Source organism: Macaca fascicularis, chromosome 3, assembly GCF_037993035.2.
Source record: "Macaca fascicularis isolate 582-1 chromosome 3, T2T-MFA8v1.1".
Lineage (NCBI taxonomy): Eukaryota > Metazoa > Chordata > Mammalia > Primates > Cercopithecidae > Macaca > Macaca fascicularis.
In genome coordinates this window covers 80,079,139-80,095,005 of record NC_088377.1, presented here as the reverse complement: position 1 = coordinate 80,095,005, position 15,867 = coordinate 80,079,139, and the positions used below count along the sequence as shown (strand labels likewise).

Here is a 15,867-nt window from a genome sequence, read left to right as displayed (position 1 = left end):
TTCCTAAAGTCCTGGAAGTTTGAGCATCATTGCTCTAGGAAGTCATCTTATACAAAAATAAGAGTTGTCAGGTGGTTCATATACCTCCTGCATTCTCCTATTTGGAGTTTTTCTCCATTTATGAAAGAACTGAAAACAGTAAGATATTTAGCAATTGTTACTTTAAAATTTTTCTATTTATAGGCCAGGTGCAGTGGCTCATGCCTGTAATCCCAGCATTTTGGGACGCCAAGGCAGGCGGATCATGAGGTCAAGAGATCGAGACCATCCTAACACGGCGAAACCCCATCTCTACTAAAAAAAAATACAAAAAATTAGCCAGGCATGGTGGCGGGCACCTGTGGTCCCAGCTACTTGGGAGTCTGAGGCAGGAGAATGGCTTGAACCCGGGAGGCGAAGCTTGCAGTGAGCCGAGATCACGCCACTGCACTCCAGCCTGGGTGACAGAGTGAGAATCCATCTAAAACAACAAAAAAAATTCTATTTATAGCAATGAAAATAGTACTGACTTAATACACATTTCCAAGGCTTTAGCATAACATGAGCACTTTCAATCAATGTCTTGCTGGCCTTTTGTTTTTCCTTGGGAAATTCTTATAATCCTGCTCCATCTTTAGCTATTAATTTTGTATTGGCTATCCAAATATACCCAATAATGCTCTTTCTGAAAATATGCCAATTGTGGTAATTACAGCTAAGCTGGAATATTAAATTGTAATGTCTGTTTTCCAGAGAATGAAATAGTATTCCCCAGAGCATAGGCTTGGTGCCTGTGCAGGTTCTATTTTAAATATTCCAGGAAGGGTTGTTTTATATACCGGGAATGATTTTACTAGTCTTGCCAGTCATCTGAAATGCTGGTGTTACTCTTGTGTAAGGTTTATTCAACAAACAAGGACATTTCACACAATACCTAGTCATGTTTTTCAGACCTTTTAATGTTTGGTTCATCATTTGCACACACTCTCAAAAATCTAGGTTTGTCTGTGTGTTCATATCACCTTGCCTGTTGCCAGCTCAGTCAGCAGGCACACGCTCCCAGGCTGTTGCTGTTTCATTAGACTTCTTCAGGACCTTCCTCTAAAATGGTCTTCCACACGTAGCTATACTGCATTAGTTCACATCATCTGTTTCTTGCATGTGGGTTGTGTCTCAACTCAAGTTTAAGTTAGATCTGGAAGGGCGGAAACTATAGGAGTTGCAGCTTCAGTGGAGAAAAGAGCCTTTCCTTCCAGTTGTGGCTTCCCAAGGAAGGTTGGATTCCTCAGAGTAGGAGTGATTCCCCATTGCTAGAGCCTCTGGCCAAATTAAATTCTAATCCAGTCAAAATAAATACAGGTATTCTGTAAAACCCGATTTCATTTTTGTAAATCTTACTTTGTATAGTGTAAGCAATTTTTGTATTTGTATGGATTATATTTTATTTTCCTATTTCAAAGAAAAGAATTTGTGTTAGCAGACTCCCTTTGCTTGCAGAGAGGGGATCATTTTCCCAGTAGGCATGGGGTTCCCTTCCATTCCCTGTCCAGTCTTCTTCTCCCCACCAAGTTAAGTCAAACTAAGCAGCTGGTAAGATATTCCCTGGCTCTTGCAAAGAAAGTGAGCAGATGACAGGATACCTGGTGTGGTATCCTCAAACACAAATTGACAAGAGGGTGTGGTGCGGCAAGCTCATTGTGGCGGTAAATTGGAACAAGCTTACAGGGGGAAAAGTTGACAAAAGATAGGAAGAACCTTAAAAATATAGATGCCTTTTACTCAGTGATAAAACATCTAGATATTTATACTGTGGTGATTATCAGGAATATGTGCAAAGATTGGCTATTAGGATGTTCGTTACAGTGTTGTTTAATAACAAAAAAAGGACAGAAAACAATATGAACTTGAAAACAGGAAAAGAACTTAAATAAATCCTAGTGTGCCCATTATAAATGAAATTATGGAAATATGTCCCTGAGTATGGAAATATGTACATGAGAATGTCTAAAACCTAGTTCATTTTGAAAAACAAAATGATGTCACCTCATATTATTTATAGTATATAAGATGATTTTTAAAGTGGCAGTGTCTGGGATTATAGGTGATTGTATTTCTTCCCTTTTGCACATCTGTGTTCTTTCATTTGTCTTGTGTGGGGAGAAGTGACTTTTCATATAAAAAGAAAAAGGTATATGCATCCCAGCAGAGAAGCACTGGCTCTACCCAATACCTGCCTCCTCATGCCACTCTCTCAAGCCAAGCCAGGGGGAAGCCCAGGCACCTTGACCATGACCGCCCGAGACTCACGCTTCTTCTTTCTCTTCAGGGAAGGAAAGCCCCCCAGTAAGCGATACTCCAGATGAGGGCGATGAGCCCATGCCGATCCCCGAGGACCTCTCCACCACCTCGGGAGGACAGCAAAGCTCCAAGAGTGACAGAGTTGTGGGTAAGTGGGTCACCAGCGGCCTCTGTGCCTGTGAAACCTTTGTCTCTTTGTATTTTTCCAAGACAGTGATGAAGGGATACGAGTAATTTTATCCATTGTGTTCCCTCAACTGGCATATAAGAAACATGGCACAGAGATTGGCTGGATGGGGGTCCTCTGGTGTGTGGGAGGATGGACACTCACAGGCCAGCATGGCCATGAGAGCCACACACCCCGCAAAATGTCCAAGTTGAGGAGCAATCCTGCCCAGGGAGGCATCTCTGTCTCTGTCCTCTGTCCTCACTGCACTTGCAGGAATATCAAATGTTATGGATTGTAGATCGTGAAAATGACACACTTATGTGTTTTGGCAACAGTGCTCTTCAGTGTTTGGGGTTAGAAGAAGCCACATCTGGCCATTTTATGTTATCCCTCTAATCTCTAGTTCTTAAAATTCAGATTTAACTAAAAACAAAGTTTCATAAATGGTAATTTTTAAATGTTATTAAAAAAAATCTAAGCACACATTTACATACCTTTTCCATAAAAAAGTACATATGGAACCATCTGCAACTCCACTGGTCAACTTACACATGTGACAGTTTGTGTTTGGAAAACGTCACCCACCTTCTTTATTTCAAGAAACCAATGACTGAGAGAAGTTCAGTGAATTAACCAAGGTCAAATGACACAGTCAGAATTGAACTGAATTTCTGACTCAAAGACTAGTTCTCGCTCCATTATACCATGTTCTCATGAGCTATTGAGTCAACGGTTCCCTGGAATACTTGCTTTCTCCTTTAAAAAGAGAAAGAGCTGTGATACTGAAAGCCACCTATTGGCATAAAAGAATATCATGAAGGACATACAGGTAAAATGAGGTAGACTGGATCAGTGTGGGTCAGCTGCATAAGCCCCCATAGCCAAGGAGGGAACATGTATTTAAAATTCTCAGGCTTATGAGAATCGCCTCAACTGTCTGTCTATAGGACATCCTAATGCAATAATGGAAAATGTGATAACTGAGAATTTTATCTACATGTATAGAAAACATATTTTGTATGCTTTTTATGTGTCTTAGAAACCAAGTGGACTAGGTATAATGGTTCTTTTTTCTTTTAACTCAGCAGCACAGTTAATGGCATAAACAGATAAAGATGGTGGCTAAAGCCATTTGGTGTAGATGAATCCAGAAAGCAAGTATATTTATGAATTATTTTACGCTATTGGAAAATGGCTACTATATGAAAGTAGAGGGGAAGAGAAATGAACTTGTGGATTATCTGCTCTATTCTACTGAAGAAAGATACATATATCATTTCAGGCTTTTCCAAAGTTGGGATGCAAATGATCATGTTTCATTTTAATTTATGTATTTATTTTTGAGATTGTCTTCTATGTATTGCAAGTGATACTGGTTTTACCATACACTGTGCCACTACAAGGGTTCCTTTCAAAACACATTTATGTAAATTAAAAAATCAGTTTAAATAAAAACATTAAGTCAATAGTAACACATAGATATGAGAAAAGTTTGCAAAAGTGGCGCAGGAATAGTCATTGGGTGGTGATGTTCCCTGATTTTTTTTAGTCCCTGAAGCACCCAGTGCCAAGGGTACTGTTCTCCCTGATTAACACAGGAGCAAACAGATGCTCACACCCTGCCCAAGAACACAGAGAGGCTCAGGGACTGAACCAGAAGAAATGATCCATTAACCATGTAAATGAATAGAGAGCCTGGATGTCAGAGTGAGGAGGCCGGCTCGGGTCTGTGGAGAGAGAGATGGGCTCTCCCTGGAATCCCTGCAACTGCCCTTAAAGGCTGTGAGCCATCGTGGCTGGGGCACCTTTAGAGAACTGAAAGTCAGGCCGATTCCTGGAGAGTGAAGAATAGCACACATGCCTTCAAAACAGTGTCAGTATCCTGTCCCTTATGGACGTCATATTGTTAGTGGGTTTTCCTGGGTGGGAGACCACCCAACATGTGGTTGGCATTACTGATGGGTTCCCAGAGCTGTGTCTCTTGGTTCAAAGTCCTGCCCTCGGTCCCAGCTGCCCCCAGCACAGGCGTCACCTTGGAGTCAGGGGCGGGTTTGTCCTTGCCCGTGGGTCCTGGCCTTGCCCTTTGTCATGTTTGACATGATTTTCAGTCTACCTTTCCTTCAGGATGAAGTTTAGAAAATATGATTTCAGAATTGTGAAATTTAAAAACCCTAGAAAACGTCTTTGCTCAGCTTGTAAATAGCAGTCGATGCAGCCCTGTGGACAGGCGGGGACAGCGTGTGACGTGGGCACTGAGATGATTTGGGAGATGAATGCTCCTCAGTGGGGCTAGAGGCCACAGGAGTGATGGGTTACTGTAAAGAAAGCAAAAAAGATGCAAAAGCCCACATGACAAACCGGGCATCACACAAAGGAGAGGCTTGAGAAGAGGAAGTGAGGGAGGGAGAGGATCCCACAAGACCGAAGTGCCCAAGAAGACATGGAGGAAAGAGAGGGCTCTTCACATAGGTGAGTTTAGAGACCACCCTCGATGGTTCTGGAAGGAAACCAGCCGGCTTTCATATGTGGTGACAAGCTGTTCATTAATTTGTAGTGTATAGCATTAAATAAATGAAGTATGTAGAGAACATTAGGAAACAATATAAAAAGGTGGGGGAATTCATGGATAAAGGAAATAAACTGGGTGCCATATTTCATCACATTATTCCGTGGGAATAAGTCATCAGTGTAAAGGACTGTAAAGAGCGCACAGCAGGAAATGAGAAGACAGCCCTCCCCGGGACAGAAGTAGTGGGGCCGGCAGGAGGAAGTGGAGTTGCTGAAATGCAGGGTGAGCAGCAGAGGTGGAGAGTGCCCTGTGGGTAAGGCACACCTCAGAAGGGACAGGTCCAAGCTCCCTCCTCCCTGGCCTGGAGCTTCTGGCAAAGCTTTTTCTCTCTGAGCCTCAGTTTGCTCCTTGGAAGGTGGCAGTAGCAACTGAACCTGCATCACAGAATGGCCTTGAGGGTTAGATGGAACATATATAGACATACTTTGTTGAAGACAGAGTAGCAAAGACACAAAGTAAAAAGGACAGATAAAGGAAATTCAACTTGTGCAAAATAGAAATTTCAAAGATTTACAAGAAGGGTAAAGGAAGTTATCGTAGCTTCAGTTGCGAAAAGGGAGAGAACAGATGACCCGCACCAAGGATAGAAGAGGTATTTCTTACTTAAAAAAGAAAAGTCGTCCAAAGAATAAGCAAACTGAAAACAGCCAGAACAGAAAAGAGGAATTTGTTAGAATAGGGCAAGACTAAAGGACAGAGTAAGGGTGCTGGCCGCCACCTGACTCAAGTCCAAGTAGAGCTGTCACTGTTGAAATTTCAAGAAGAAAAGGTGAGAGGCTAAAAGATGCAAAAAAAAAAAAAAAAAAAAAAAGGTGGGAAATGATTTGCTAATAATAGATTACACGGGTGTCTGCTTTAGAAAGTGACAAGGAACACTTTTGGAAAGCTGTGAGCTGTTATGACCACTGGCATCCTTCAGTGTTAGGCAAATCTATTCTCAACAAGGATAACAGACCATATTAATAAACAAATTGCTGGGAATGGTAGAAATCAGTCCCCTATGATGAGGGTGCGAGGTTATACTGATTGGTGAGTCACTCCCAGAATAAATAAGTAATGGTTTCACACCTCATTGCTTCATTCAGTGTGGAAGGAACATTCTAGGTTTGTGTGTAAGTTTAGGGAGAAGGAGACAGAGCCAGAGGGCACAGCAGCCCTGCAGCCCTCAGTTGGCCTCCATTTTCTTCCAGGTCTGAAGAAAATGGAACAAAGGATTTAAAGTGCTGCTTGAAGAATTTAAGTTAGACTTGAAGGAGAGATGTGGTCTTTACTCTCCTTTTGGTAAGGAGAGGTTTAGTCATCAGAATGGTCTATTTAATGAGACTCTAGCTTCTGAAGTGGTCTTTTTAAAAACTAGAGAACTCTCACCTCTCTGAAGTGGTTGTGTATGAAACTGTTTAAAGCTGAGGATGCACTCAGTGACCTCTTCAGGCAACCCCAGATTTACTCAGTCAGCCATGCTACACATGCTAGAGAAGTAAAAAAATGAATTAAGACTTGTTCTGAAAACTCTTGAGCAGGGACTCTTAAAAGTTTTTCATTTAGGAATTATGTCAGGGTTGGGGTCTGGAGAGCAGATAAGTGTTTTGTGTGAGAAAAGTAAAAGTTTAGTTATTTTCTTCCCTTATTCAGTAATACTTGCATTTTTTTCCTCCTTCTTTATACATACATGTTTGCCAGTTACTGACTTCTCTCTTGTACACATTTCCGTGTCCTAAATTAACCAAGGGTTCTCAGCTGCTAGGATTCTATTGACAAGCACAGAGGTCTGGAGGTGTGAGTAAGGGCATTCCTCCCTCATGAATTCAGGAAGCAGGGGAGGCATTTGGGTGGGCAGAACAGAGGAGCAAAAAACCAGAGGACAGAGAAGAAAGATTCCAGGCTAGAAAATGGGATGGCCACCCCTGAGAAAGCAGACAGGCAAATTTAGGGCTTAGAGTAGAATTGAAGAAAAAACCCAGGGCAGAGGCACAGGAATGCTATAGGACTGAATTGGGACCATGATTGATGTAAGCGACCGGAGATGGGTTAGTTGAATCTGTGGAAGGCTGAAGGATTGAGGCCCATATGGGCCTGGAGCAAGGCTTACTGAATGACTTGCTACCTGGCTTGATAATCGGGACAACCTCAGGCAGTAGTTATTCAGGCGGGAGGACCCATGAGTTTGAATATAGGGAGATAAGGTGTATTTCTATATGCCCTGGTACATTCCAGAATGTGCTTCTTTGGCTCTGTGCACTGGAGCAGCCAACTCCAGGAGTTGTGAGGAGATTGCCATGGTTTCATGAGTGGTTTATTTCAGCCTGCATCTCACAGTGTGGCATTCAGAGGCATAGGATCTAGGCTCCCTGGCAGCACGGAGAGATAGAAACTGAATCAGCACAACTTAGGTACTTCACGTTGAATAGTTTGGAGAGGATTTGATTTACCCTCGCGTAATTGAAAAAAAAAAAAAAGTAGAAAAAAAAAATCTAGGTATTTTCCCTCTGGACTTCAGAACAAATGATTGAGTGTGTAAAAGCATAAATATTCTTTTTTATTCATTCAATTGAAGTAAAAATTTCTTTACTCAGCCATGAGTTCTAGGACTGCAGTGGGAATTGTAAGAGGATTACCATATTTTTAATCAGCTATTCTGGTGCCAAATCTCCCCTTCGTTTTAGAGTTTCAGGCAGAAGACCAGCACGGTACTGGGGAGGTAGACAAATGGTAGTAACAGTCCTGTACAGCCTGGGAAGGAAGGAGTGGTGCTGAGGACAGCTTTCACCATGGAAAGAAAGCAGCCGCTCTGGTCTAATTGGAGATTGGGCAGCAGGCTTTTGAGCACGGATGCGGAGCCTGCTTATCTAATCAGCAGCTAGAGGAAGTTGTTTTTATCTGCGGAATGCATCTCTTCTGAACCGATAAACCCCATTTTAGCTGGGGAGAAATATTATCTAGCAGCATCTGAGCATTAGCTGCAGCTGAGCTCAAGCATGTTCAAATGTGAGAGAAGTCTCAAGCCGAGAACTGTTTGCCGAACTTCAAGTGACTGGAGTATTGGTTTCAAGTTTTCTTTTTTTTTTCTTCTTTGAGGAATAACTGAAAGCATATTATTTGGATTCTTATTCACCTTGCTTTTTTAGTTCCTTGCCCCCTTCATAGTTGAATTATTATTCAGTGGTCCATGGAGCAAATTTTGAAAATTCTGTGTTACTCGTCTTGCAATTTCCTACCACTATCTTGGAATCCCTCGTGAAGACAGCAAGTATTGTCAGCACAAACATGTCCAAACCCAGATGATCCCAGTTGGAAAGCCTCCCCTTTTCCAAATTTCCCAAACATGAGATATAGCATTACAAAATGATCTGCCCACCTCTAAGCTTTTCCATGTTTGATAAGAGAGGCCATGATGTAACAGGTTCATTGCTTCGCATTTCAAAGTCAATTTTAATGTACAGTCTTCCAGATTGCCTTTTGGGTAGGATTTTTATGTCTGCTAATTTGTCAAGTAGTTCAAAATGTTTAGGGATCATGACAGAACTTCATGACAGTTTTGATTTTAGATTAAAGTAAGTGACTTTTGTGCTATATCAGATACCAGCTTGTACTAGGTTTTGGAATAGACCGGTGAGATCAGGCAGCAGAAGTTTAATAACTTTCCTTGGAAAACTGAAATTGATGTGTGTGTGTTTGTGTATATGTGCATGTGGTATATGTGTTGTGTGTGTGCAGGTGTCTGTATATATGTGGGGGGTATATGTGGTGTGTGATGTATATATATGTATGTTTGTGTGTGGCATGTGTATGTTTGCATCTGTGTACATGTAGTATGTTTAGGTATGTAGTCGTGTGTGGTATATGTGACACATGTTTGTGTGTACGTGTATGTGTGTGGTGTGTGTATATGTATGTGGAGTGTATGTGTGTATGCTGTGTATATATATATGGGGTGTGTATGTGTGTGGTGTGTATATGAATGGGATGTGTAGTGTGTGTGCTGTGTATATGTGTATGGGATGTGTAGTGTGTATATGTGTGTGAGATGTGTAGTGTGTGTGTAGTCTGTGTATGTGTATGGAATGTGTGGTGTGTATATGTGTGTGAGATGTGTAGTGTGTGTGTGGTCTGTATATGTGTATGGGATGTGTGGTGTGTATATGTGTGTGAGATGTGTAGTATGTGTGCGTGGTCTGTATATGTGTATGGGATGTGTAGTGTGTAGTGTGTATATGTGTATGGGATGTGTGGTGTGTAGTGTGTATATGTGTATGGGATATGTGGTATGTATGTATTGTGTGTGCATGTGATGTGTATATGTGTGTGGGATGCATCGTGTGTGGTGTATATGTGTGTATGAGACGTGTTGTGTATATGGGGGGTGTGTGTATGAGATGTGTAATGTGTGGTGTGTGTGTGTATGGGATGTGCAGTGTATGGTGTATATATGTGTATGGGATATATGGTGTGTATGTGTAGTGTTTGTGCGTGTAATGTGTGTATGTGTGCAAGATGTGTGGGCTGTGGTGTATATGTGTGTACTGGATGTGTGGTGTGTATGTGTGGTGTGTGTGGTGTGCATGGGATATATGGTAGGTGGTGTGTATATGTTTATGGGATGTGTGGCACGTATGTATGGTGTGTACGTGTATAGGATATACAGTATGTATGGGATGTATGGTGTGTATGTGTGTGAGGTGCGTGGTGTGTATGTGTGTATGGAATGTGTGGTGTGTGTGGGATGTGTGGTATGTATGTGTGTTGTATGTGTATGGGATGTGTGGTGTATATGTGTGGGGTGTGTGGTGTGTGGTGTGTATGTGTGTATGGGATGTGTGGTGTGTATGTGTGTATGGGATGTGTAGTGTGTGGTGTGTATGTGTGTATGGGATGTGTAGTGTGTGGTGTGTATGTGTGTATGGGATGTGTGGTGTGTGGTGTGTGTGTGTATGGGATGTGTAGTGTGTGGTGTGTATGTGTGTATGGGATGTGTGGTGTGTGGTGTGTATGTGTGTATGGGATGTGTAGTGTGTGGTGTGTATGTGTGTATGGGATGTGTGGTGTGTGGTGTGTATATGTTTATGGGATGTGTGGTGTGTATGTGTGTATGGGATGTGTGGTGTGTCTGTGGTGTATGTGTGCACATGCGTTTGGCAGCTGAGCCACTGGGGTGTTTGCTGTGCCTGGGAGCAGGCCATGTGGATAGGTAGGCCTGGCTCTGTTGATTCCTAGCTGTTAGGCCCTGGCAGGTGGCTCTGCTGTTACTGCATTGTGAGGTGAGGGCGCCCCCCGACCTGATCCTGGCTGTCATGTCTGTGAAGCCTGACCCAGGGGGACACAGCATAGACGGCTGTCCAGGGCAGCTGCACTGACATCATCATCGTCTGCATTTTGGCATGCTCCATATCAGACATTCCTGTTAGGCAGGTGGCTTTAGGGGAGAATCACTGACACACTGACCCCGACAAAAAGCTTATAATTCCTCAGTGATAAAACACAGGATGCAGCCTGTGGCCAGTCTGGTGAGGCTGGGTCCTGGAGAAGACTCAGATGGCAAATGCCATGTGGTTCCCACAGCTGGAAGCACTGGGAGAGGAGGAGCCCTGCCTGGCCCCGGCGTGGGCGATGGGGGGTGCAGGAGGAGGGGACGAGTCATTTTGCCACAGGCGCACATGTGCTGGTGAAGAGGTGTGCGTGGGGACCACGGGTCATGCCTCGGCTGTCCCCTTCTTTAGGAAGGGGTGGAGGTGGCAGGAGTGGGGCGGGTGCAGGCTCAGAGGCACACGAGGCCCACACTCACTCTGAGGCTGAGGAATAAATGGTGCGGTGCTGGGAAGGGAACCGTCAAACGCGCTGACCTGAGAATAGCCCTTCAGGTGACCTGTCAGATAGCTCACCCTTGGGACAGGCAGCGGCGAGAGGCCCGGAGGCCTTTGGTGCAGGAGGGGAAGAAGGGCAGGGAGGGGTGTCTCAGCAGCCCCGTGGTGTTCGCCCCTTTGAGGCGGCTCCATCCGTTGGTGCTGTGTCCATCTCAGTAACTGGGGCCATGGTGATTCTGCAGAACGCAATGGGAACTGTACCCAGAGTAGGGGTTAGCGTGAGACCCAGGGATGGTGTCTAGCTACGGAACTGTCCGGAAGGTAGGGATGTAAGCCATAGGACAAGTTCCATCTGTGGGACACGATCAGCTCAGGAGGGACAACCAACGAAGCAGCAGGACCACAGGGGCCCTGGGGAGTAAATACCTTTAATTGTCTAAGAGAGGAGCAAAGGAGGAGACAGAGAGTGAGTTGTGTGATTCGAGTAAAATTTGTAGAAAGAAACATGGCAGGAAAGCCCGGGACAGCGATTTTAGCAAAGGCAAGAGGAGTTGCTGGGGGCAGGATAGTGCCCGAGAAAGAGGTGTCTAGGGGTTGGCGGTGGGTTTCCCACAAACAGCTGAGTAGGGTTGGGGCAGAAACCAACCATGTAAGAGGGACCGGGAGCGGCCAGGAGAGGAGGCGGCAGCTGTGGGCTGGCAGGCGTTAGGAACCAAGGGAAGAAGACAAGGAGCTGGTTGGGGTTGGGGGTTGCAGGACTAGAGGATGGTATTTACAGGGTAGTCTTTTTAGGAGAATGTTTCAATGTGATTGAAGGCCAGTAAGTGGGAGCTAGCAGAGAAGAAAGGATTAAAATCTAACCAGCAGCCCCAGGGTAGGCCAGCGTGGGTCACCTATGAGCTGGGCCTGGGTCTGTACTATCCCCTAGGTTTCCTCTTGGCGCTCTCCTCCCTTCCCTCAGGGCTCTGTGCAGAGGTCCCCACACAGAGAGGTCTTCCTGGACACATGCCCTCAGACAGCGTTCTCAGCACTGTTGCTCCTTGCCCTGCCTTATAGCAGCAGTGTCACCACTCGTAGATGAAGAACTCAGCTCTGATTTGCTCCCTACGCGATCCCCAGTACCTGGGCATCCCCACCCTGGAGTAGGTTGGTGTCCGACACATGGGTATTGAATGAATGAATGCAATGTGTCACTGCTTTCTCAAAGATGAGGGCAAATGGAGCATGTAGGACAGTAGAGAGAACTTTCAAAGTGAGAGGAGGGAATTTGAGGCTGCATCTGATATTCATCTTATTTGAGGTCACTGTTTCTCAGTGGCCCAATGATATTTGGGGTAGGGGGCACTTCTTTGGGTGAGACTGTCCCTCCCATTGCAGGATATTTAGCCACCCACATCACAAGTGGTACCATGGTGATTGTGACACCCAAAATGTCTCCACATTTCTCAGGTGAGGACCCTGCTGGAAAAGCCACCAGTTAGCCTGGACACATTCATTCTCACTTCCTACAGTACTTCCCACTCATAAGAGCTTTGAAAATTCAGAGGGACAATCTTTGGCAGATTTGTTAAGGTTTTTTAATATAGACAGTAAAGTTCCAGAATCTGACATGTGAATTAAAAAAAAAAAATCTATAGAGAAATTGGACCAGAAAAGGTTGAAAAATGCCAAACCTTGCATTTTCAACCATGCTTACAGTGGTGACTATGTGTCTTCAAAGGTGCAGAGTAACTATGGAAAGTTGCTTATTTTTATGAACAAAAACCAAGGTTAATCTTCATTTTATTTTGATGCCTTAAATTCAAGATCACATGGAACCTAATTGTTTCAATAAATAGAACCAACTTCTAGAAAATAAAGAGATTCTTAGATTAAAACTGCTGTCAGAGGAGATAGATAACATTTTCTGTTGCCGGGTTTTCGGTCCCAGTTTTATTTTCTGCTTTGTTCCATCTGTGTTGAAAGAATAGTTAGCTCTGTGTATAAAACAACCAACTGACATTTCGTTAACTTTCCTTCTACATGGGGTTTCAGAAAGAAATGGGAAAAAAAAGGGGGCGGGGGGTTGAGCTGTGGTTGCCAGTTGCCACCTGTCCCCCTATCTGGTTAGGGCATTTTCTGATTTGGGAAGTGTAAATATAACCCAGAAAAAACAGCTTCCCCTCCTTTTATGCAAAAGTAGAAAGGCTTAAACAGAGTGCAGCCTTGACATTGCCCCGAAAAGTTTCCACAGAACCCGTTAGACTAAATGAAAGCCCTTGCTCCGGGGGAGTGTGCCACGCCAGGAAGCTGCCCTACCAAGCCCTCTCTTGCTGGCAAGGCAGGGCTGGGCCTGGGCTACTGTCTCTCGCCAGATAAGCCCAGCTTTCTTCAAGGCCCTAACAGGAACCTACATTTCACAAATTACCGCAGACATGCTCACAATTTTAAACTCTTTGCCTGTTAGGATCAGTGAGCTAACAGAAACTTATAGGGAACTCAGAAAGCGTGCTCCGGTGAGCAGTGAGCCGTCGAGAATCAGCCAACTGCTCATATGCAGAAAATCTGTCATGCTGTTGGTAAACTTTTGGTAGTTTGAAGTCTACCATGGTTGGAAGTATTTACACCACAGAAATCGGTGAATGCTGCAAATCAGGGCTTTTTCTTTTTGAGAGCCGGTTTATCTGTGCACAACTGGCTTAAATACACTTTTAACGTCCTGACAGCTGAAATTTGACAGTGAAATTTGAAAGGAGGAATTCTTTTGGGGTAGGGGTGTGTGTGTGTGTGTTTGTGTGTGTGTTGTGGAGGAGAAGCTAGGAAAGGGTGAATCTATTGGGGAAGACTGCGGGGTATATATAATTTATCCAACAAAAGAATTGATTCCAAATGACTCTTTGCTGTTGACGTCACAAACTGGAAATGTTGAAGCAACTAGACTCTCCATATTCTAAACAAAACACATCTTTAGCATTTAGTTTGATTGCTGGGGGAGTATGATTAGAAAAGGATTTGGCCGGGCGTGGTGGTTTACACCGTAATCCCAGCACTTTGGGAGGCCGAGGTAGACAGATCATGAGGTCAGGAGTTTGAGACCAGCCTGGCCAATGTGGTGAAACCCCATCTCTACTAAAATACAAAAAAAAAAAAAAAAAAAAAAAATCCAGCTGGGTGTGGTGGTGTGTGCTTGTAGTCCCAGCTACTCGGGAGGCTGAGGCAGAACAATTGCTTGAATTTGGGAGGCGGGGGTTGCAGTGAGCCAAGATTGTGCCACTGCACTCCAGCCTGGGTGACAGAGTGAGACTCTGTCTCAAAAAAAAAAAAGAAAGAAAGAAAGGAAGGAAGAAAAGGATTCTGTGTCTTATTTATGGGATATTATTATTGCTATTGCTGTTATTTGGGGCTGAATGATTTTTATTTGGGGCTGAATGATTTTTAAATGTAAAGCAAGATGTCTAAATTACATTAATATGTTACTAAATTACCATGATTTTTCCAGAAAGATATTACCCCATGCAATATTCTTTAATTCCTGTGATTAACTTGGTCTTCTGCAAAGACATTTCTGTTGACTTCCTTAGATTAAGTGGCCCCGAGATGGGTTTGCAGGTCCAGGAAGTGGCCTGTGCAGTTCTCCCTGTGCCTGCAGGGGTGGCTTCTTGAGGATACTTTCTCAGTAAGGGCTTAGCAATATGCGCATGTCTAAGGAGTCTATCAGAAAACTACCTCTACTGTGGAAGGGCTGGAGATTGTATTTTTGTGCTTTGAAGCACCTGACACTTGCTGTAACTCCATTAACTGAAGAGCCGTTTGGTGCCCTAGTTTCAGGAGTGAGTTCAGCTGCGGGATCTCAGAGAGACAGGTCTAGGGTGTGTCTTCGCAAGGCCTGCTGCCAGGAGAGTACTTCCCCCACAGGGGATGTGGCTACAGGCTGTCGATTTCCACTGAAATCACCAGGCGATGATTCCGGTGAAGCCCTGAACATCCGGTGTCACTCCTCACTAGGTTGGGTGTGATCGATGGAAGGCCTCCAGCATGGCCCCTTGCTGCATGGCAGAGCCCAGTGGCAGATGTGGCTGTTCTCTTTTTCAGAGTGAAGGACTGTTACCCTAGAAGTGAAATCCTGCTGAAATGAGAAAAGGGCTGTTATTATATTTCTATAGGCAGCTATATGATCATTTTTATTACAATTCTTGGAACCTGGCAGAATTTTGACTGCTTTTGCGATATCCCTGTGCTCTCCAGTTGAACTTGGTGGCAATAAAATTAAGAATCTGCCAGTGTCCCCCAAGCATTTCTACTCTGTCCATAATGTTTAATGACAATTAACTATTACCAGGTGTAGCTATCCTTACTTAATCTTAGCGTTGCAGTGTAAGTAATCCTTAGTGACATTATTGTTCTGTAGAGAATGCTGTGATCTGAGTGAAGTGACTTTCATCCTGCGATGATAATGGAGTTGTTTTTGTCATTGTAAAGGCTGTATTTACTCACAGTTTTAAAGCATTATTGCTACTCATATATGGTCTCAACACTGATTTTTATATTTGACTTTGTAGCTGTAAGTGTAAAAATTTCTGTTAAGGGTTTATATGTGTTAGTTAATTTTTCCCATTTCAGTAACCATGTTTTATTATTGATGGAGTCTCCTAAGAATATAACCTTAAAATCTGCTTGCCCTGTGCCTGCACATGTATTTTAAATGTTGGGTATGGAGTCTTTTTTTTTTTTTTTTTTTTTGAGGGGGAGTTTCACTCTGCAGCCCAGGCTGGAGTGCAGTGGTGCGATCTTGGCTCACTGCAGCCTCCGCCTCCTGGATTTAAGTGATTCTCCTGTCCCAGCCTCCCAAGCAGCTGGGATTACAGGCGCCTGCCAACATGCCCAGCTGATTTTTTGTGTTTTTAGTAGAGATGGGGTTTCACCATGTTGACCAGACTGGTCTCGAACTCCTGACTTCAAGTGATCCACCTGCCTCAGCCTCCCAAAGTGCTGGGATTACAGGCGTGAGCCACCGTGCCCGGCCAGTATGGAGTCTTTCTAATCAGGACATAGGCAGACAGTCCCAGCCCAGCTTT

The 15,867-nt window shown here is 44.0% G+C and overlaps 1 protein-coding gene across 50 annotated transcripts in view; it reads left to right on the top strand.

Moving 5' to 3' along the window:
• IKZF1 (IKAROS family zinc finger 1) overlaps positions 1-15,867 on the top strand; it is a 100,236-nt gene that overhangs the window by 21,785 nt on the left and 62,584 nt on the right. For all 50 annotated transcript variants that reach the window (XM_074035009.1, XM_045389122.3, XM_074035018.1 and 47 more), the window contains one exon: positions 2,306-2,425. In XM_074035009.1, coding sequence (XP_073891110.1) covers positions 2,306-2,425 — 120 coding nt within the window. The remainder of the gene's footprint in view (positions 1-2,305; positions 2,426-15,867) is intronic.